Here is a 24,289-nt window from a genome sequence, read left to right on the forward strand (position 1 = left end):
CAAAGTTTGTTTCCCATATTTCAAAGGGAAATACATAACTGTATTTTAGGGGAAGTAAGTTGCAGAATGTGTGAAATTCAAGAGGGGACACATTCTTTTCTGGTCCCAGATAATCTATCCTCCAAAGACAAAAATTTCCGAATGTACCTTACAACATCCTGGCGGTCTCCGGAAGCTGAAAATATTTTAGTGCCTGAGATTTAAGCTAAAAATAATTCTTTCATTTTTATCTGCTGACAAGAGGGAGCTTATGACATCTTCTTTAGTAGATAACAGTCCATGGAATGGGTTATATCTGATAACTTATCTTTAAAAATCTTCATGCAGAGTGCTGACTTTATTTTGAACTTCCAGCTTGTGGGCAAGTGTTCATACTGTTCAGATTTCATTGTTTATGATTCTCATAGAACTTTAAGAATAGGCAGTTAGACAGGAAATAGAGGCAATTACTTAGTCTCCTAGTCAGCATTTTTATTTATTTATGCTGACTCATAAATTCCTTGATATGGTCACATCATGCCAACTCTTCCTTAATTTGCATGCAGTCCCAAGAAGGAATTATGACCCTGAAATCACAGCCAGAAATCTCTCTTTCAGCTTCTATGACTCCACAGGGCATCCATTGATAACCAGCTTGTCATTTGTTCATTTTTGGCCTTTGCTATTATTTTGTCCCCACACAAATCTCTCGCCAAATGTTTCTGAAAGCAGCACAGTTGTTTTCACTTGGAACAACCCACTGTTGGATGCTTATATTTCTTCAGCCGTCAAATTCAGTAACTTGGTCTGAACTGCTATAGCTCTAATCATGAGTAAATCAACGCTTCATGTGATATTTCTCATTTTTATTGTCAAGGTGTTAAATGCAACTGAGAATCATAAAAAGATTTATTCCCCTGCCAAGTAGAAAGGACAGTAATCGAGTATACCCAGAATCATTATAGTCACCACAGCAGCCAGACTGACCTGGAATCCAAATGATCTTTAGAATGCGTCATGCATCCCAAGTCTTTTTTTTCCTGCCATACTTGCTGGTCTTAGAAGAACAAATATTCATCTCCGTAGCCTTTAGTTGAGATGGTCACTATGATTTTTGTACAGTGCTATGAAATTAACATTCACATGTATATTTCTCGTGGGTCCCCTGTATGTACAGCATGCTACTGGGAGGGCAATGGGTTGGTAGAGCTGATATTTTAGAAATGGAATAACTGAGGCTGGGAAGCTAAATGACTCATCCAGGATGATAAAGGTACCAAGTGGCTCTGAGGGTGCTAGAATCCTGACTCCCTGACCATGCCCCCTTCTCTGTACTCCCTTCAACAAACCAAATAAAACAAAGGAAGTTAGGAAGTAGAGGCGATGTGTCTGACAATTGACAAAAGGACCTCAGTTGCTGGGATGGACAAGCAAATGTAACCTTTTGTTTAGTTCTGTTAAAATACCACAATCCTCTAATTTTCATTTGATGTCTGTAGTTCCTGTCGTTTCTTCCACTCCTTTCACCAGTTCCATTAGACAAACATACCCTTTTGCCTAATGTTGCATTTTCTTTCAGACAATGAAAACAGTATGGGCTTTAGAATTTATCAACCTAGGTTTGAAGTTCAATTCTGTTACTATTTGTGTGACCTAAAGGCATGAAAAAAAAAAAAAATCTCTTCCACGCAAAAGAGGTTTCCCCCATGGCTCAGTGGTAAGAGTTCGCCTGCTGATGCAGTAGACACAGGTTTGATTCCTGGTCTGGGAGGATCCCACATGCCATGGAGCAACAAAACCTGTGCACAACTACTGAGCCTTGCTCTACGCCTGGGAGCTGCAGCTACTGAAGCCCATGGACCCTAGAGCCTGTGCTCCACAAGAGAAGCCACTGCAATGGGAAGCCCATGCACCGCAACCAGAAAGTAGCTCCCACTCGCCCCAACTAGAGAAAAGCCCACGCAGCAGTGAAGACCCAGCACAGCCATAAATTAATAAATAATTTTTAAATCACCTCACCAAACTGCTGGAACATTTTTGTTTGTTTGTTTGTTTGTTTTCAGTACTTTATTTATTTTTTTCCCATTTATTTTTATTAGTTGGAGGCTAATTACTTTACAATATTGTAGTGGTTTTTGTCATTCATTGACATGAATCAGCCATGGAGTTACAAGTATTCCCCATCCCGATCCCCCCTCCCACCTCCCTCTCCACCCTATCCCTCCGGGTCTTCCCAGTGCACCAGGCCCGAGCACTTGTCTCATGCATCCCACCTGGGCTGGTGATCTGTTTCACCCTAGATAATATACATGTTTCGACGCTGTTCTCTCTAAACATCCCACGCTCGCCTTCTCCCACAGAGTCCAAAATTCTGTTCTGTATTTCTGTGTCTCTTTTTCTGTTTTGCATATAGGGTTATCATTACCATCTTTCTAAATTCCACATATATGTGTTAGTATACGGTATTGGTCTTTATCTTTCTGGCTTACTTCACTCTGTATGATGGGCTCCACTTTCATCCATCTCATTAGAACTGATTCAAATGAATTCTTTTTAATAGCTGAGTAATATTCCATGGTGTATATGTACCACAGCTTCCTTATCCATTCGCTGCTAGAACATTTTTAATGATAATTCCTTATATGCACAGTGCCTGCCACAGTGAAGGTAATCCACACATGTAAACGCCTTTCCTTTGATATGACCACATTCTGCCTTGGGTGTACATTTAGATTATGTGCTTGTTTCATAGTTACAGTGCATTGCAGTGAAAGCCAAGAGACTAAGGGGGAAACAGGGCTAAGATGAATTCAATACACATCCTCTAAGTATAATATTTATCTGTATCCACATGATGAAGCATCTATTAAAGCACCCAGAATCTCCTACTGGAGCAAAATACCTGGTAATTTATGCTATTGTTATTTAGTCACTAAGTAATGTGGAACTTTTTTTTTTTTTTTTTTAAGATTTTTAAAAAATTTATTTGGCTGCACTGGGTTGTAGTTGCTATACTCAAGATCTTCCATCTTCATTGGGGCGGCTGGGATCTTTAGTAGCAGCATACAAACTCTTTAGTTGTTCATCTTTGGTTATAGTTGTTCAGTCGCCAAGTCTTGTCTGACTCTTTGAGACCCTGTGGACTGCAGCACACCGGGCTTCCCTGTCCTTCACCATCTCCTGGAGTTTGCCCAAGTTCGTGTCCATTGAGTTGGTGATGCCATCCAACCATCTCATCCTCTGTCACCCTCTTTTCCTCCTGCCTTCACTCTTTCCCCAGTATCAGGGTCTTTTCCAATGAGTCAGCTATTCGCATCAGGAGGCCAAAGTATAATCTAGTTCCCTAACCAGGGATCAAACCCTGGCTCCCTGCATTGAGTCTCAGCCACTGGACCACCAAGGAAGTCCCACGCAGCAGCTCTTTAAATTTTCTGGAAGTTGTTTCTGCTGGAAGAAACCGAATTCCATGGACTGCATGGTCCCCGGGGTTGCAAAGAGTCAGTCACGACTGAGCGACTTTCGCTTTCACTTTCTCTGGGTCTGTACCTTTATGATCAGAGTAGGAACCAGTGGACAGAGCACAGAGCCCTGTTAATGGAGGGCAGGGTCCTTCTTACCTCCCCTGGCTCCTGCGAGCTGCTTGCAGCCTGTTCTTGGAGCCTGCCTGCCCAGGGTAAAAGGTTGTTGCTAAATCATGCAAAGACGCCGGGGTTCTTGGCCTCCGGAGGAGAATTCAATCCTGGGCCAGAGACAAGGCTTGATCGCTCAGAACTTTTGTGTAATAAAGTTTTATTAAAATATAAAGGAGATAGAGAAAGCTTCTGACATAGACATCAAAAGGGGGTAGACAGAGTACCCTGCCTACTAGTGTTAGCAATGGAGTTATATGCTCTCCAAGGAATCTAAAGAACTCTGGAGGTTGTAAAGACCTCACCATACCTACTCCCATAATTTACATTTTAAAATAACAGGATTAGTCAGAAGTTTTAATCCAGAGACTGTCCTCAGGCAGGGTACAGTATTGTTATATAATCCTAAGGAATGTAGAGGAAAAAAAAGTTTGTCCTTTCTTCCTCCTTGAGAGTTCCAGATCCCTCTCTCCTTGGGGACCCCTAGACTTCTTATCAACCTGCCTAGGAAATGACTCTCTCGGGGGCAGCGGTGGGGGCAAGTGCTGCGGCTGTGATAGGAGCTGAAATTGACCAATGTGGAACTTTTGGAGACCCCATGGACTGTAGCCCACCAGGCTCCTCTGTCCATAGGATTTCCCAAGCAAGAATCCTGGAGTGGGTTGCCATTTACTTGTGCAGGGGATCTATCTTCCTGATCCAACCCATGTCTCCTGCGCTGCAGGTGGATTCTTTACCACTAAGCTACCAGGGAAGCCTGTCTGCAAATTTAAGACTTACATTTAGAAGATGGTGAACAATACAGAGATACTTTCAATCCAGAGCCACAGACACACATGGAAGGGTTTGTGAACCTCAGTGTACCTGGTTAGCCTACCATTTCCTCATTTATTAAAATAAACATTTACTGAGTTCCTATTATGTGCCTGGCTTCCTGGAACCTGTGTTTCCAGGTAAAGAAGTATCCAAAAGTTAGGATGGGCATTCTTAAGTTCTAATGTGTCTCCGGTGGGTGTGGGGAAAGGTGGGCTTCAAGTAAACTTGGAATCCGTGTAATTTCAAATTGATCTGAGACTGAGTCCCTGAACTGTGGAACTGTTTCATGATGGCAGGTGTCCAGAAGGGGGAGCTAGCCCCTTCCGGTCCGTGTCACCACTGCTATTTCAATCAGATTTAGGGGCTGGGGCTTCCCAGGTGGCTCAGACGGTTAAAAAGTCAACCTGCAATGCAGGAGACTCAGATTCGATCCCTGGGTCAGGAAGATCCCCTGGAGAAGGGAATGGCTACCCACTCCAGTTTTCTCGCCTGGAAAATCCCACTAACAGAGGATTTGGCTGGCTATAATCCATGGAGTCACAAAGAGTCAGACTAACGACGAGCAACTAACACTTTCACTCTGGGGTTACCTATTGTGACCTTCTGAGCAGCTGGCCCCAGAGATCTGGACATATCTGGGTAAATGGGAAAGTGACATAAGAATGTTCCTTCCGATTTTAATCATGAATGTCAAAGGTAAAGGAAGCCTTAGATTACCTTATCCTTGCCTCTGTTTTATAGATAAAGAAACTGAGGCTCAGACAGGCAGAGACTTGCCTTACATATGTAAGTGTGCATCATATTTATACTAAAAATTATCTGTTGCTTATCTGAAATTCAAATTTAACTGAGCACCCTGTGTTGTTATTTGCTGAATATGGTAACTCTAAGCCTGAGTCATGATGTCCAACAAAATAAAATGTTAATCTAGTGTAAGTTTTGAAATAGTGTGTTCAGCCCTATAGTCATGGTCTTAATTTTAAAAGTCTGTGTAGTATTCTTAATGCATATTATTTGGGGATCTGTAACTTCAAGGGTGGGCTTCCCTGATGGCTCAGATGGTAAAGAATCTGCCTGCAATACAGGAGACCCAAGTTCAATTCCTGGATCGGGAAGATCCCCTGGAGAAGGGAATGGCAACCCACTCCAGTATTCTTGCCTGGGAAATCATCCCATGGACAGGGGAGGCTGGTTGGCTGTACAGTCCATGGGGTCGCAAAGAGTCAGACATGACTGAGTGAATTAACAACTTCAAGGATACCTTTCCTTTGTTGCAATGCAAATGAATTTTAATAATGATCTGAGATCACTTATATAATTGTAACTAAACTTAAGTATTTGAAATATATATATCTGCCCTATTGAAGAATAATTCTAATTGGTAGTGGGCCCTTTTCTTTTTCAGAATTAGTTTGATAACCATTGAAAAAGAGACTGACATGACATTCAACTCTGAAAATGACTGGATCAGAGGTTCAATGACACATTGTCAGTGCCTCCGATCAAGAGGCTGGTGATTGAAATCTCTGGGACAGTGTCAGCAAGGAGCCCATCCCTTGCTGTTTCACAAAAGCCAACATCCCAGTAATGACTGTTTCTTCTTGTAATAAAAAAGACAGTAAAATCAAAGGGGAAATATTCAAAGTACAATGAAAAGAATTGGCATCAGAAAAGATGACGAGGTGACTGGAGGAAAGTTAGGAAAAGTCCTCCACTGTAGGGGCATTCTATAATCACTGGCTTTGTCTCTTTTTTCCCTCGAGATTTTATTATATTGTTTTTTAATTCTATGTTAGTTTCTGCTGTACAGTGAAGTGGATCAGCCATATGTATACATAAATCCCCTCCCTCTTGAACCTCCTCCCCACCCTTTCCCCCACCTCACCCCTCTAGGGCATCACAGAGTACCGAGCTGAGCTTCCAGTGCTTTATAGCACATTCCCACTAGCTGTCTGTTTTACACATGGTAGTGTATAGATGGCAATACAAAGGAATGAAACTGGGTCCTTCGTAGAGATGTGGATAGATCTAGAGTCCATCACATAGAATGAAAAAAGTCAGAAAAACAAATATTGTATGTTAATGCATATATGTGGAATCTAGGACAATGGTGCAGATGAGCCTATTTCCAGGGTGGGAACAGAGATGCAGACATACAGGATGGCTTTGTCTCTTATCCAGTTTCCCTCCCTATGGTACTAACCCTGTGCTTCCCGGGTGTCTTCTGGAAACCAGCAGAAAGAGAAAAGGTTTCCACCTGTGAACATGTAAACCCAAGCAGCCCGTGTCTGCATGGAGCAACCCGTGACTCAGCGATGCTCAAAAGCAAGGTCAGAGGTGAAGCAAACCTGCCTTCTCCAGATGCCTGATGACCTGTTCTAATGATCCACCCTGCAAGTTAGTGCCAGTGGGCAAGTGTTCAGGGCAGAGGGAAGCCAGGACAGAAAAGCCCTCAATGGGCTCAGTAGAAAAGACACAGGGTCAAAGGTTCTAAGTTTTGGACACCACTCTACCAGCAACGAGCTCTGATTCTGGAAAATTCTTCAGCCTCTCCCTTTATAGAGTGATGGACCTGAACAAGACTAAGCATCCTATCCTATGAAGCTCCAAAGAAACTTAATTTAGCAATAATTACCTTTACTCCAAACCTTCACTTCCCTTGTCCATCTCTCCCCACAAATCTACTCTGGCAAAGCCCTCATCTTCCATCAGCCCAAATCTTTCTAATCTTTGCATCACTGCCCCCAGGCTGGTGAGAGGCATGGGAGAAAGGGTCGCTACTAAGAAGGTCGGTGCCACCCCCGACCTACAGCCTGCAGCCTGCAGCCTCCACCCACACACAGCAAAGGTTTTCCCTCGGCTTCGGGAGACTAGAGAAACCCTGGGCCCCTGCTCCACAGACTCGCTGCTGCTGCAAGGCTCTCATCTTCCTGTCACAGTAGAAGGGTCTCTCCCTAGACGATGTTCCACTGATTACCTCCACTAATTACCATTTCCAGGGGGTGTAACTTCCATTTTACTGAGGATTTCCTCAGCATAAAATGCTTATATAATCTAATATTAAAAAAAAAAAACTCCCTTGTCTGTCCTGATGGCCGTTTCCTTTCTTGAGTTAAGCTCTTTGAAAGGGTGGTCTGTAACCATCATGTCCACTTTCTTATTCCAATTCCTTCTTTCACTCACTTTTTAAAAAATTATCTATTTTTAATTGAAGGATAATTGCTTTACAGTACTGTGTTGGTTTCTGCCATACCTCAATATGAATCAGCCATAGGTATACATATATCCCCTCCCTCTTCAACCTTCCTCCCACCTATCCCACCTCTCTAGGTTGTCAGGGAGCGCCGATTTGAGTTCCGTGAATCATATAGCAAATTCCCACTGGCTGTCTATTTTACATATGATAGTATATATGTTTCACTCACTTGTACCTGGCTTCTGCCCCAGCCACCCCACATCATCACTGCCTTATTGCTGAAGCTGGTGGACATGTTCTAGCCCTCAGGCCTAAAACAGCGCTTACACGGAACTGTCCTTTCTGCTGTCTTTTATGATCTCTCTTTCCCTTAAATGTTAATCTCTCCCACGTAGTGTCTCAAGCTCTTCTTCCCTGGTTGGATTAATTTGCAACTTTCTAGCTCTCATTTTTCCAAAACTGAACTAGTCCTCCAGCTTCTTAAACCCTCTACAACCTCCTCAATGTGAGGGAGGAGCAGTTGCTTTATCACCAACATCAGAAACCTCAGCCCCACCCTTAAATTCACCATTTCTCTCACTTTCATTGTAATTGATCACCGAATTGTATCAGTTTGACCTCTGCAATGTCACCCTCATCATCAGGCAGATCTGAGTTTGTCATCACCACCAACCATAACATCCCACTAAAAATTTTAGAGGTTCCAGAGAACTGAGAGGATACAGCCCAGCTCTGTCCTGTGGCCCTCAAGGCCTTCTGAAAGCCACCTTTAACATACCACACTGATCCAGCCACTCTCTGCTGCTGTGCTCTCTACTTTTGTCCAAATGAGCACCTGTGGTCTTCAAAATGTCTCAAGCTGGTACTCACCCGGGGCCTCTGCACGTCCTTCTCCATCTGCTGAATTCTCTCACTGCCTCCGCTCCCCATGTCAGCTGACTTGCGTCTACACAGGCTTAAGACTCTGTTCTGGTGTGTTCTTCACCAAAAGTCTTTCTTGGTGTCCCAGGCTAGGTTGGGCTAGCCCAGTACCTGGAATACAGCAAAAGTTTTCAATGTCTTTGGAAGTTCAATCATCTGCTTCCATGATTTTCTCTTTTAAACAATTCAATTTACCCTAATTTCATATACCTGGTCTCTAAAGTATCCAATTGGCCAAAAAGTTCCTTTAGGGTTTTTCCTGTGACATCGTATGGGAAAACAAACTTTCTGGCCAACCCAATACCTGAACTTTATTTGTACCTCACTCTCTGCTCTTTGAGTCTTAAGCCCAATTTCAAAGGGGAAGATGCCCTTATGCTTCAGATAATGCTCAAAAGAGGATGGTAGGAGGGGGAAGGTAGTCAGCTTTCTGCTTGGAGCTGGGGAAGAGTGGATATTACTCTGCTCCCCACATGTTGGAGAATTAATGTGGGTAATCAATAGTCAACTGAGAACAAAGCAACCTCAGAAACTCAAGACAGGTGATGATGAACAAACAGTACACAATAATTACATAAATGAATCTCACAGACTCAGTGTTGAACAACAGAATCAAGACACAAAAGAATAATACAGTGTTGCTTAAACTAGTGACATAGTGAATGTGAATTTCCAAATTTAATAAACCACTACACAGATTTTCAAAGTTCCACCATTTTATACTACTTACAGTAGTTAAGAGTTCTAGTTACTCCACATTCTCACATTTTCTCCTGTTTCTTTTCTCCAATTAAAAGAAAAATTAGCCCTTCTGATGTATATGTGTGTAATGTACAATGTATTATTTTAATTTGCATTTTCCTGTTTACAGGTGGTGGTGGTAAAGAATCACTCGATCAATGGAAGAGATGCAAGAGACCCAAGCTTGATCCCTGGTTTGGAAAGATCCCCTGGAGGAAGGCATGGCAGCCTACTCCAGTATTCTTGCCTGGAGAATCCCATGAACAGAGGAACCTTGTGGGCTGCAGTCCATGGGGTCACAAAGAGTCAGACACGACTAAGCAACTGAACTGAACTTTTCCTGTATGAGTTTTATGGTACCCTGTTGAAGAAGCCTTTCCTTATGTCATACTAAAAATTTGTATTATATTTTCCTTTCACATTTATATCTAAAATTCAGCTAAATTGATTAATGTGTAGTGTGGTGTCGGGGTCAAGATTCATTTTGTATGTTTGGATATCCAATCATCCCAACAACTTTTATTGAACAGGTCATTTTTCCCACCTTGCTTAGCTGTGTGACCTTTTTCAAAAATCAATCATCTATGTAAGTGTAGCACTGATTGTAGATTCTCTGATCTATTCCTCTGTTGTATCTGGTGCATTTGGCTATCTTTGCAGAAAAATGATGCTCCCTTAATTACTGTAGCTTTATAATAAATTTTCTTATCCACTAGAGTAAGCCCCCCCTTTTCCCCCTTCAATATTTTTTCAGTATTCTTGGCCCTTTGCATTTTCAAATAAAATTTACAACTATCTTGTGAGTTTTACACAAAAGAAACTGCTAGCCTTTTTTAATGAGATTTTATTAAATCCATAAATCTATTTAGGGAGAATTGACTTCCTTAACTTTAATCCATTTATATGAATTTCATGTCTTATATCAATTTTTCCAAATTTTTAATCCATTAATATGTCATTCCATTTATTTTGGTCTCAATAATTTTTCTTTAGTTTTTGGTATGATGGTTTTGCACATTTTTCTTTTGACTTATTTTTTTTTTAATTTCATATATTTGATGCTATTTTGAATTAAATCATCTAAAATCATATTTTCTAACTGTTTACTGCAGGTAGGAAGAAACACATTTGGGCACCTGATGATCTTGCTAAATTCTAATTGTGTCTTATTTTGTATTTGTATTTTGTATTTGGCTTGCATAATTATGTCATTTGCAAAGAACATTTATTTTATTATTCTAATCATTATACCCTTTGTTTATTTCACTTATATGTTTATTGCCTCTCTGTGGTGGCTAGGACACATTACTGTGTTAAGTGGTAAGATTGGGAACCTTGTCTCATTTCCAGCTCAGAGGAAAAGCTTTGTTTTACCATGAAGTATATTGCTTACTACAGGGTTTTTTGTACTCTTTATTAGATTAAGGGAGCTATTGTCTACTAATACTTTACAAAAAGTATTGAGCTTTCATGTTGAGTTTTATCAAATGTACTTCTATCTTTTTTATAACCATATATGATCTTTTCTTTATTATGACAAATGAATTGTACTTATTACTTCTCAAGTGTTAAAACAATCTATGTTCTTGGAATAAATCCAACTTGTTAGTGATGAATTGTTTCTATATAACTTGGACTTGATCTACTTATTTTTTTTGGTTTAATATTTTACATTTATGTTTATTGGCAGTATTGTCTGTATACATGCTTTAATTTTATTTAAACTTTCCCATAATAATAATGACTTCTTCCCAACAAGATGTTCTTGTACAAATGAAATTATTCTCATTGGCTATGAACTGAATTATGTCCCCCTCGAAACTCATGTTATAAGACTCATACCCTGTGTGACTGTATTTAGAGATAGGGTGTTCTGATGCTGGGAAAGATTGAAGGCAGGAGGAGAAGGGGATGACAGAGGATGAGATGGCTGAATGGCATCACTGATTAGATGGACATGAGTCTGAGCAAGCTCTGGAGGTTGGTGATGGACAGGGATGCCTGGTGTGCTGCAGTCCACGGGGTTGCAAAGAGTAGGACGTGACTGAGCTACTGAACTGAACTGAACTGAGGTCGCAAGAGTGAGGCCCTAATCCATTAGGACTGGTGGCCTTATAAGAAGAGGAAGATCTCTTTCTCTATCCCCTGATGCATGTGCTGGGGAAAGATCATGAAAGGACAAAGTGAAAGGCAGCCATCTACAAACTAGGAGAAGCACACATCAGAAACCAAATTTCCTGGCACCTTGATAATGGACTTCTAGCCTTCAGAGCTGTGAGAAAGTAAATATTTATTTAAGCCACCCAGGCTGTGGTATTTTGTTATGGCAACCTGAGCAGACTAAGTAAGACATCACCTATAGCCAAAGAAAAGAGGTATAAAATCCCACCAGTTACATATTCATCTCGGGGTGTTGAGTGTTTTTGGTTTTTTTTTTTTTGGCCACTCAGCATGTGGGATTTCAGTTCCCCAACCGGGGACTGAAACTATACTGCTGCAGTAGAAGTGCTGAGTCTTAACCACTGGACCGCCAGGGAAGGCCCTCTGGGTGTCTTTAATTGCTTTTCTAGCTCATTACAACCCCCACATGAGTGTACTATGATACAAAGACTAAACTGCAAAGGCAATAATCATGAAATTTCTTTTTCCCAGTAATATAGAAAATGAGAACGAAGGCAAAAATATTAAAATATGCAAATTCATGTAAACAAGGAAAAAAAATATGCCTAGCTGCTACAATCACTGTTTCTATTACTGATGGCAAAGTTATAGTTGATACTAACAATTTCATTTTTTCTACTAACAATTCCATGGTTCCTGGGCCCTTAGGGCCAGCACTTAAACCACTTGGGAATTTTGACTTGGTGAAGTAAACTGAAGTTTCATTTCTGAAGGGTTCGAATTCTTAATAGTTCTGTCTTTGCTAGGTTGCAGGGGTTTTCTGTTCACTTTTTAAAAATATATTTATTTTATTTATGTATTTGGTCCCTCTGGGTCTTGGTTGCAGCATGCAAGATCTTTTTTTCTCATCAGTCTTAGTTGTGGTATGTGAGATCTAGTTCCCTGACCAGGTATCAAACCTGGGCCCCCTGCATTGGGAGCACAGGGTCTTAGCCACTGGACCACAAGGGAAGTCCACGTTAACTTGTACAGACAGACAGGGAAGCAGGAAGAAGTGCCCCAGGAAAGTCTTCTCATGTCCAGATTTTATTCACCGATGTCATTTCATAGTAGAAATCAAAGTTTCACTGACTTGATGATCAGAATCAATTTCCCCAACTGGTCTCTGCTAGTTCAGGGACACAGAGACCTGAGATGGTCAGGCGGCAGTCTGTGCTTCTAACCCAACACGTCCTGCTACGGTGTCTCCTGGTGGAAGTATCCCTCCCTTGGGAGGTAAGACTGTGAGTGAAATCAGCAGAAGCCAAATGTGTAGGAATTAGAAGCAAAAATCCTGGAAGTGGCTCATTAGATTTGATAGTGAGAAGAGCCACTCCCAGACCCACCTTTTCATTTCTAGACCCATATATGTCAGCAGTTGGAGAAATGGCATCACACATGGGGTGCTGCCTCAAAGCATATTCTGTATGGTAATGTCCATCTCATGCACAGAATGCCATCTCTTCACTGCACTACACTGAATCTTCAGGAGGCTGTCTGTCAGCTCTGTCAGGCTAGATGCTTCTCATAATAGGATGTGTGGTGTAAGACCAATGAATTCCATTTCTTCTCTTCTCTTATGAATTGCTTTTCCTGATGAGCAGTAGTGTTCTGTGGAGTACTTTGATGATAGGTAAGATGTTTCCAATTTCCACCTGAAATATTTTGGGCATAAATATTGGGGGCAGTGAGGTATGGTATTAGCATTAAACTGACATCTGCTCATTGGAAGGACTGATGTTGAAGCTGAAACTCCAATACTTTGGCCACCTCATGCGAAGAGTTGACTCCTTAGAAAAGATCCTAATGATGGGAGGATTGGGGGCGGGAGGAGGAGGGGACGACAGAGGATGAGATGGCTGGATGGCATCACTGACTCAATGGACATCGGTTTGGGTAGACTCCAGGAGTTGGTGATGGACAGGGAGGCCTGGTGTGCTGCGATTCATGGGGTCACAAAGAGTTGGACACGATTGAGCAACTGAACTGAACTGAACTGAGACTAATAAGATAGAATCAAAAACCCAGAAATAAACTCTTGCATATATGGTCAACTAACATTTGACAAGCTAGCCAAGGTAATCAATGGGGAAAGGACAATCTCTTTAATAAATAGTATACTGGGAAAATTGTGTGTGTGTGTGCTCAGTCATGTCTGATTCTTTGAGACTCCATGGACTGTAGCTCACAAGGCTCCTCTGTCCATGGGATTTCCCAGGCAAGAATACTGGAGCAGGTTGCCATTTCCTCTTCCAAGGGATCTTCCTGACCCAGGGATGGAACCTGTGTCTCTTGCATCTCCTGTATTGGCAGGTGAGTTCTTTACCAGTGAGTCACCTGGGAAGCTCTGCTGGGAGAATTAATCACAGGAAAAAAAGAAAAGAAATGGGATCTCTGTTTTACACCACTCACGTAAATTATCTTAAAATGGATAAAAGTCTTAAATATTAGACCTGAAGTTGTAAAATTTCTGCAAGAAGACATATGGAAAAAACTCCTTGATATGGATCTTGGCAATGATTTTTTGATATGACACCAAAAGTGAGGTGACAAAAGCAATAATTAATAAGGGGACTACATCAACTAAAAAGTTTCTGCCCAGCAAAAGAAACAATCAAGAAAATGAAAAGGCAATCTATGGAATGGAGAAAATATTTGCAAACTGTTACAGGGTTAGTATCCAAAATATATAAAGAACTCACACAATTCAATAGCAAACCCCCAAACAATCTGATTAAAAAATGGGCAGAGGTATACATATAGACCTCTGCCATTTTTTAATCAGATATATACTTGATTCATGTTGAGGTTTGACAGAAAACAACAAAATTCTATAAAGCAATTACCCTTCAATAAAAAAATAAATTAAAAGGAAAAAAAATGGGTAGAGAAACTGACTAGACATTTTTACAAAGAAGATATCCAAATGGCCGGAAGGCACATGAAAAAGATGCTCAACATTACTAATCATTAGAGAAACATAAATCAAAACCTCGGTGAGATATCACCTGATGCCTATTAGAATGGATATTACAAAGAAGACAAGACATAACAAGTGATGGTAAGGATGTGGAGAAAAGGGAGACCATGTGCACTCTTGCTGAGAATGTAAATTGGTGCAGTCACTGTGGAAAACAGTATGAAGGTTTCTCAAAAAAATAAAAAAAAAAGAACTATCATGAGATACAGCTATCTTGCTTCTGGATATACACCTGAAGGAAACAAAAATAGGATATCAAAGAGGTAACTGAAAAAAAAGAGAGAGATAAAGAGATAACTGCTCTCCCGTATTCTCCGCAGCACTGTTTACAACAGCCAAGACAAGGAAACAACCGACATGTCCATCAACAGATGAATGGATAAAGAAAATGTGGCATGTATACACACAATGGAATATTATTCAGACCAAAAAAAAAGGAAACCCTGCTATCTATGACAACATGGATGAAACTTGTGGGCATTACGCTAAGTGCAATTAAGTCAGAGAAAGACAGACAGTGTACAATTTCCTGTATATGTGGAATCTAAAAGAGCCGAGCTCACAGAAAGAGATATAGAGTGGTGGTTATGAGGGGCTGGAGGCAGAGGAGATGGGGAGATTTTGGTCAAAGTATACGAACTTCCAGTTGTAAGATGAGTAAGTTCTGGGGCTGTAATACAAGGCATGGAGAGTATAGCTAACAATATTACATACTAGAAAGCTGTCAAGAGAGTAGATCTAAAATGTTCCAAATGTCCTCCTACGCACCAAAAGTGGTACTATGTGAGGTGATGGAGGCATTAACTCACCTTGTTGTGGCCATCATTTCACAGTATGTATACATATGTAATCACACTGTACCCTTAAACATACATGTGTGCCAATTACATCTCAATAAAGCTGGAAAAAATAAAGCAGAAGAAAAGAAAATAGAGGCAGGACTTCCCTGGTGGTCCAGTGGTTAAGACTCTGAGCTTCCACTGCAGTGGGCACAGGTTTGATCCCTGGTTGGGAAACTAGGACCCTGCATGCCTTGTGGTGTGGCCCAAAATAATAATAAGAGGCTGAGGATAAACTCTAGAGAGAGAAAAGGAAACTTACAAACAAGTAAGAAAAGCAGCCAGGGAAACAGAAGAGAAACAAGAAAAGTGGGTGATGTGGTAGCTAAGGAAACAAAACATCTCAAGGAGGGAGGTTGCAGTGGGGTCAAATGTGCAGAGAATGAGTGACTGGGAGGTCTTTGATGACCTTGGCAGAAATAGCATGGAGACCAAAGGGAAGTGGTGGGTGGGCTGAAGTCTGAGCGGAGGCGAGGGTGTGAAGCAGCTGTGGTTGGAGTGGGGCGGGTGAGAGCCAGGTCAGCTTCCTGAGTTGCTTTTGTAGTTCTTGCTCTGCCCACTGGCTCCCAGCACACCCACACCCACATGCGTACATTCATCCACAAGAACTCCTGGTGGCAGGAGCCCCGTACATCCTGAAATTCGGTGATGGAATTCCTAGACATCTTTCTTCCTTCATCCCTCAGTCCCTCCCCCCACCCCCCGACAGCAGGCTCAAATGGGTCATTATCCACAGCCTCCCAGCTGGCCTCTCTAACGCTAGTCTTGTTTGTTTCCAATTTGCCTGTCACACACCACACTGAGGTCAACTCTTTAAATCATGACATTTCAGGGCACGTAGTGAAAAAAGTGAAAATCACTCAGTCATGTCTGACTCTTTACAACCCCATGGACTGTAGCCCACCAGGCTCCTCTGTCCATGGAATTATCCAGGCCAGAATGCTGGAATGGGTAGCTGTTCCCTTCTCCAGGGGATCTTCCCGATCCCTTCTCCAGGGATCAACCCCAGGTCTCCAGCACTGCAGGTGGATTCTTTCCTGCTGAGCCACCAGGGAAGCCCAGGAATACTGGAGTGGGTAGCCTATCCCTTCTCCAGGGGATTTTCCCCACCCAGGAATCGAACTGGGGTCTGCTGCATTGCAGGTGGATTCTTTACTGGCTGAGCTGTGTAAGAGAAGTCTAAATTGTTCAGTACAACTTCCTAGGTTTTCCAAGTTCTGGGTCCCACCTCTCTGTCGCCTCTTGACCAATGAAGCTTTGTTGTTTGTTTAGTCACTAGGTCATGTCTGACTCTTTTGTGACTTCATGGACTTTGGCCCGCCAGACTCCTCTACCCAAGGAATTTCCCGCAACAATACTGGAGTGGGTTGCCATTACCTTCAGGGGAATTTCCCAACCCAGGGATTGAACCCATGTCTCCTACATTGCAGGTGGATTCCTTATCAATGAGCCGCCAGAGAAGCCTAATGAAGCCTATGCTCTAGGAACATACGACTCTGCAGACTTTTTCAAAGAAGCCAAGGTCTCGTGTATTTTCCTTTTTCCAGGTGTTTGGAAGCCTTTCTACTCATCTTTCAAGATCAGCTTTAAGCACCTCTTCCTTGGTAATCCCTTCCCTGCCTATCCCATGATCACTCCTGCCCTTCATTCTTATTTATTTCAACTATGGTTCGCTATCCTTTATCCACTCCATCCTTTGTTGTGTTTTAAGTTTACCTTCCCCAGTAGGCGATGACTTCTTGGAGCACAAAAACTATGGTCTTCCTCTTTATAGTTCTAGGATTTATGACAGTGCCTGGCATGACAAGTGAATCTTAATTGCTGTATCATTGGAGGGGTGAGAGAGGCTCATAGGGTGGAGATATACGTATTTATAGAGCTGATTCACTTCATTCTTTTTTTTTTTTTTTTTACCACAAATAAGATCTTTTATTTGTCACCATTAAGAGTCTGCATTTTAAACTGATTCTTGGACTGGTGGTTCGTATCCATCAGCTCGTTCAACTTTAGCACCTGTCTCGTCCCCAGTAGCTTTTCCAGAACTACTACCTTCACCATGTAGCTCCATGAGTTTTCCCAATTCAAATTTAGGCTTCTTCAGCATTTTTACTTTTCTAACGAAGACATCATGGAGTGGATAAATAGATTGGCAAGCCTTTTCTATGTCTTTTCCAATGCTATCTGGAATCAATTTATTGACCACCTCTTTCAAGTCGTTTGTCTGCACCTCTCGGGTCATGATCTCCATCATCTTCTTACGGATCTGGTGCACCTGCTGGTGCTGGGCATAAGAGGTCTTCCGGATCTGATTGTTGCGCTTTTTAGTAAAACCCACACAGAACAGACGAAGCAAGTAACCATCGGTAGTCTTGACATCAACGTGAGCTTCAATCATGGTCTGCCATTTTTTGACCATGGAGCACATTTTGTCACGGGTAAGATCCATACCATGAAAATTAGTCAGGCAGTTTTTGCCCTGAACATCCTCAGTAATTAGCTTGAATTTTCTAAATGCTACTTCATCATTCTGCAGATCAGCAAGACTCACTTCAAAAACACGACCTTTGACGCCATCAGACGCGATTTTAGTTCCTTGAGTTCTCGTGACCAATGTTTTCCCAGTATTCCTTATATTGAACATAGCTGGTGCTTTCACATCATACCAATCTTTTTTAGAAAATGGGTCAACCACTTTCTTCTTGGCTCCCTTTTTGCCTCCTTTCGTAAGGCGCTTGTTCTTGCCGACCGCCATGGTGCAGCTCAGAGAGCCAAAAGCGATTCACTTCATTCTATAGCACAAATTAACGTAACATTGAAAAGCAATTATACTTCAACAACAAAAATTTTTTTTAATTCTTTTAAATTTAAATTAAATTCTGCTAGAGGAGCAGTACTGATATTTCTGGCATCAGCGCTCCTGCTTCACCAGTACTGAAGGTGTGTCTGCAGCAGGTGAAGGATGCATGTCTTGTCCTCACACTAAGTCCCCAGTTGTCCCTGGGCTCCAATGAGCAAGCATCGTCTCCTCAGCACACTTGGGTCTTTTGTTCAAGTCCACCTGGGACATCAAAGGCCTTTCTTCCCCTCTGGGGGCTCTGGAGCTCTTTTCTTGGCTTTTCCATCCAATTGGCTTCCTAAAGATTCTGTCCCAGAAACCAGAGGGAGCCCCATGGACTGGGTGTGAAAGGGAATGCCAGATGGCTACTGCCTGTGTGTCTCTTGACTGTGGACTCAAGGCTAAATAAAGGGGATTTTTGCTTTTGAGAAATATCAAAAGCTGCTGTAGCACCAATGAAGCCTGTCTAGGTAAAATTCAAAAGCTAGAATTATTCCAAATCAACCTATCTTTTGTGCTGCAAGGAGATCAAACCAGTCAATCCTAGAGGAAATCAATCCTGAATATTCATTGGAAGGACTGATGTTGAAGCTGAAGCTCTAGTACTTCGGCCACCTGATGCAAAGAGTGAACTCCCTGGAAAAGACTGAGGCTGGGAAGGATTGGAGGCAAAACAAGAAGCGGGAGGCAGAGGATGAGATGGTTAGATAGCATCACCAACTCAATGGACGTGAATTTGAGCAAACTAGTAGACGGTAAAGGACAAGGAAGCCTGGCGTGCTACAGTCTGTGGGGTTGCGAAGAGATGGACACGACTTAGCAAGTGAACAACAACACATCTTTTACTCTTTCATTTGATTATATTTTTTCTGCTTTTATCCTGTTCATATCTGCTTCAGACCAGTTGACAATGGGTACAAATGATTTTTTTTCTTCTTCTTTTTCTGGCTGCATCCTGTGACATGTGGGATCTTAATTCCCCAACCTGGGATCAAACCTGTGCCCACTTCATTAGAAATTTGGATTCTTAACTACTGGGCCATCAGGGAAGTCCTAAGCTTTTTCTTGGTCACTTCTTCAAGTAAATCACATTTTCAACCAGTCTGAGTTGCTTTAAAATGCCCCTGCCCCCTTGCTTGCTATTGTAGTTTAATTCTTGAATTCTGATGGCAAAGAAAGAAAATGACTCCATGCAAATATCTCCTTATGATCAGTTAGGCATGACTGAATTCCCATCCACTCAATTGATATCAACATGAGGCATGGAAGATGGTTCTTAATAGGCCAGCTTGTAATAATTGTTCTTGCTATAAAGTGATTTCCACTTCATTTACATAGCACTTCATTTTTAAATGTGTTCTAAGGAATAATCTGACAGGGTCTAATTTGACCATTTCTATAGATCAGTTATTTCAAAGACAATAACTTGCCTTATTAAATGACTGAAGTTATCATCACCTCCACCTGGGTTTTTTGGAATTGCACTGTCTGAATGAACCAGGAATATCTTTATGTTTTGGCTCACATACACCATATTTTTGTGTGTTTCCTCCTCGGGCAGATGAGACTCTAAAGACGGTAGGAAAACCACAAGCAGCCATCAGTGAGGGCCAGGTCCAACCTCTAAGGCCAGACTCTTCCCCCTAATAGACAAAATGGGGTACACTTCACTGCCCCACTGTGTCTAGCACATGGGCTTCTCCCTTATCGCTGTGTGTGATTATAGACTAGGGTAGGATCAAACTCTGATGATGTAAAGAGGATGGCAATCTGATTCTTCACCTGGTCAATTTCACCTCTATGTGGTACAGTCTCAGGGTGAGTTGCTGTTTACCTGTCTATAAGTCTGCTTCAGGGTAAAAGCTATCATTTACCGAATTATTCAGTAGCCCCCCACCCCCACCCCCCGCCACCATGACTTTTATTAATAAAAGTCCTTCCTGAGTGACAGCAATGAGAATCTTGATGTAAAAGGTGTGACCCCCTAAAGCCAGTGCTACTCAGGATCCCCCTAAGAGCCCTTTTATCACTTGAGCCTCAGAACCCAGAACTATTGCACCCAGTAAAAGCCTTGGACATCTGCAGAAGTGGCCAGACTGTCTCTTGGAGAAATATTGCTCCAGGGCCTTGGAGCTTTCAAGTTTACTTTAGAGAACGCTTCATTCAGACAAACCCAGATCTAATGACTTGTGAGATTTGAAGACAACAAAGATAATGTACGGAGATTTGCAGAGGTAAAACGAGTTCAGCAAGTGTCTTATCACTTTAGAAGAAGAAATGGCCATGTTCTTGGGAAATCTAATTTGTTCAATAACAAATTGCCCCAGAAAAATGACAACCCATGCTCAAAATGTCACAAGACTTGTTGTGCAATATTCCAGTGTTGAATTGTTTATTCAATAATATTGACTGTCACCTACAGGTTACAACCCGAAGGAAAATATCAAATTATGTAAGATTTTATCTGTAGTGTGTAAGTCAAGCTCAAAGGGAAATTGTATTAAAGCAAAACCAAAAGTCTTTGAATGTCTTTCTGGACCCTTGGAGAAATGCAAATCGCTTCTCATATTCAGATTAGCATTCTCAGGTGACTTTCTTTAGGTTGATGTCCATGTTGATGCCAGAGGTGATGCCACAATCACTCTATTCAAAGGCTTGCCTAGTCTTGGGTTGGGAGAAGAGTTTAGTTTCCAATGCCAGGTGTCAATGACAAGTGTCAGGTCATGTTAAAGTCTCCAGTCAAGTGGAAGCTACATTCAAAGTCTGACCCCTGCCCTCCACCAAAGGAATAAGAACTCTATTGATAGATAAAGAATCTGGCACAGGGAGTGAAAATAATTTAGTGGAGCCCAAACCTATATGAGAAATACTGTTAAAGAGTCATTTGTACATTGTTCAAGGATAAGGTTAGAAAGACCCAGAGGTGCATTTTTATACCTCTGTCCTCATGTCTTTCAATAGCATAAAAGTTAAACATGACATGAGTAGGGTGTATATAAAAGTATATCATCTATAGAATATGACATGATTACATTAGAAGACATTTCATGTTAAGAGTTTTTCCATCTGGGACAAAGAGGAGAAAGAAACTACCTCTGGCCTTAAGATCTCTTAACCTTAAGAGACAAGAGACTTTGGGGGTGCAAGGAGTCGGGATTGACTCTTCTTGGCATGTGGATGGGGAAGGTGGGGATGGGTGTTGGTCATGGAAGACTTAACAGAAAAGAATCTTACAGAGTGCCTTTAGGATGGACGTGGCGTAAAAAAATGCATTTCAGATATAAGAATTTAAGATGCAGTGTTGAAGGGGAACTTAGAGTTTAACTATTTAGCTGCAACATTTTTAACTAAATAAAGAGAAGATGCCTTTGCAGGCTGTGACCAGCTCAGTATCACACAGTTAGTGATGGAGCCAGGATGGAAATAACTGAGAAGAAAAGCTGCCACATACTAGCCACATCGCAAGGGCTGTACTTGCAGCATCTTCCTTAGCCCCTAGCTCTTTCCAAAGAAGGTATCTTAAGGTCCAGAGAGGTGACAGGATCTGTCCAACTAAACTGAATTGTCTATTAAATGGCAGAGCACTTCAAAGCCCTGAGGCCCTGCATTATGCAATATTCTCCAGGTTTTAGAAATCCCAGAGCTAGTTTTCTTTCCATCCTCCTACATTGCCTTACAACAATTTATAAAAGATCGCATTTAAACCAGGCACTTCCTTGTAAAGTCAATTAAAACTCCTGGAAAGAAATTAGAATTAAACACGTAATTGTGCCTTTAGGCCTCGCATTCTTCCAGCCTCAACAGGATGTACTATTCATAAATTTTGTGAATGATACAAGCATAGTCATGTATTCATATAAATATTGAAATTAAATCACTATTCCTATTGTCATTGCAATCGTCACAGATAATGGATAAGATTTATTTCCCTTTCAAATTTCAGAGGGAGAAAAATCTAATGAAAACGATTGTTATACACTGATGTCCAGAGGGGTTGTGATACTAAGATGATTTAGTCCCATGAATATTTCCAAATTTATTGAAAATGCATATTGATGGTCTTAGAGTTCATGTATATGTGTAATTTATATAGATAGAGAATAACCCTGAATTGTAGTTGTTTAGTTGCTCAGTCATGTCCGATTCTTTGTGACCCCATGGACTATAGGCCCCCAGGATCCTTGGTCCGTGATTATTTCCCAGGCAAGAATACTTGAATGGGTTGCCATTTCCTTCTCCAGGGGATCTTCCTGACTCAGGGATCAAGCTCATGTCTCCTGTTTGACAGGCAGATTCTTTCCCGAGCCACTCGGGAAACCCATGAATTAGTCAACAAATGTTGTCATACCAAGGTAAGGGGTATCCCTTGAAACCTGAAGAAGCAAACTGAGGGCTAGTCAAAGTAATTCTGATATATAGAGCAATAGTAAATTTACAGATGCGTTGTCCTTGGAGGTAAAGACAGAGAAACTGAGATTATAATGGTGTCACTATGTCCTGAGACGGATCATGCGCTAGTCCACGCGGTCCGGGGACGGCTGCTATGTTTATCAAAGGCTTGGGAAAATACATGGGAAGGAGCTACAGAGAACTTCTGACCCTTAGGTATCTGTCTCAGTGACTCTCAGTAAATCTTCCTTATGCATCTTCAGTGAGTGGCTTAGCAATTGAGACCCTGTAAAGTCTATCAATCAAGGCCATCTGAGCATCTACCAAACATGGGTCACTTCAAAGACATCTGCATTATTGGAATCTGTAGCCAAGGGAATCTGAGCAAACTCCAGGAGATGGTAAAGGACAGGGGAGTCTAGCGCGCTGCAGTCCATGGGGTCGCGAAGAGTCAGACATGACTAAGCAACTGAACAATAGCCAAGCAAAGAAAACCTCAAAAAAGAGAAAACAAGTTCCTTTACTGATCTACTTGAAGTCTCCCTTTCTGGATTTCATTTCCTGGAGATTAACCTCTTTCATTGAACCGCAGCCCTGATCCAGGAAATGACTATAGTTCCATGGTAAATGACAATTTTGCCAGAGGGTTAAGGGATTAGTCTAAGAGACATTCAGGGGCATCCATTATATTCTATAGGGATACAATGCAAAACACCCACATTAACATAGAAGATTTCTGCAGCTAGGAACATCTGTGCTGGGGGTTTGGTTTTCACTGCAGTGAGTCTCAGATTTTTTCCACAGCTGTAAATCATTCAAGGAAATCAGAAACTGGAGAGTGATTCTCCTCGATCACTGCTTAAGACTTTCAGGTCGTAGAATTGGTCCTACAGCTCAGGGTTAATTACTCAGTCATGTCCGACTTTTTGTGACCCCATGGACTGTAGCCTGCCAGGCTCCTCTGTCCTTGGGATTTTTCAGACAAGAATTCTGGAGTGGGTTGCCATTCCCTTCTCCAGGGCATCTTCCTGACCCAGGGATCAAACCCAGGTCTTCTGCACTACAAGCAGATTCTTTACCATCTGAACCACCAAACTGGTATAGAAAGTGTAGGTGTGTTATTTGGCTATGAAACACACAACTGATTTTCATTCCTGGCTTATAGACATCAACCTTACTTCACAGCTGTTCCTTATCATGAGCCAATCCCTTACCTGAGTTAAAAAAGATTTTCCTGATCTTTGCGTGGTCTAGTTACTTCATTTATGGTTTCTTTTCTCGGCAAAGATTTTAAATATTCTACAGTCTTTTTTAAAAGATAGCTTCTGGGTTTCCAGCTATGCACAATAAAGTCTCCCTTGCTGTTGGATTAAAGTTTTGTGGCATTTCTTATATTAAAGATTTTGTTAATGCCAGTTACAGCCGTTGTACCTCTGGCTTGAATTTTTGTCTACGCTAAGTTGGAGGCCAACTTTTATCTTCTAGAAAGGTAGCTCTTTACACTGAAGGAGGAAACAGACAGAACAGGCCCCATCTTGAAAGCAGAACTCCGTCTTGGGCCCAACTGTGGACTTTGAGCTACATGCCCAGTATCTATGGAAACGACATGCCAACTGGAAAACCAGACCTGTCCCCTGCCAGCACACATACCCCCGCCCTCCCCTCCATGCACACCCCCCCAGTGGAAGAGCCCCAGGGCTCATACTTAGACTGGTCTAAAAGAATATCCTAATTATCTGTGTAACCGAATAAAATCATAAATTCTATTATGCTTATTGCAGTATGACACAGGCCTATTGACAA

The 24,289-nt window shown here is 41.7% G+C and overlaps 1 protein-coding gene across 1 annotated transcript; it reads right to left on the reverse strand.

The window, feature by feature from the left end:
* Positions 1–17,203: 17,203 nt before the first annotated feature.
* On the reverse strand, positions 17,204–18,035 carry LOC133047786 (small ribosomal subunit protein eS1-like). The gene has a single exon (XM_061131287.1). It carries the CDS (start codon positions 18,011–18,013, stop codon positions 17,219–17,221), a length of 795 nt encoding a protein of 264 aa, XP_060987270.1. The 5' UTR covers positions 18,014–18,035; the 3' UTR covers positions 17,204–17,218.
* Between the last annotated feature and the right edge of the window lie 6,254 nt (positions 18,036–24,289).

Source organism: Dama dama, chromosome 27 (assembly GCF_033118175.1).
Source record: "Dama dama isolate Ldn47 chromosome 27, ASM3311817v1, whole genome shotgun sequence".
NCBI lineage: Eukaryota > Metazoa > Chordata > Mammalia > Artiodactyla > Cervidae > Dama > Dama dama.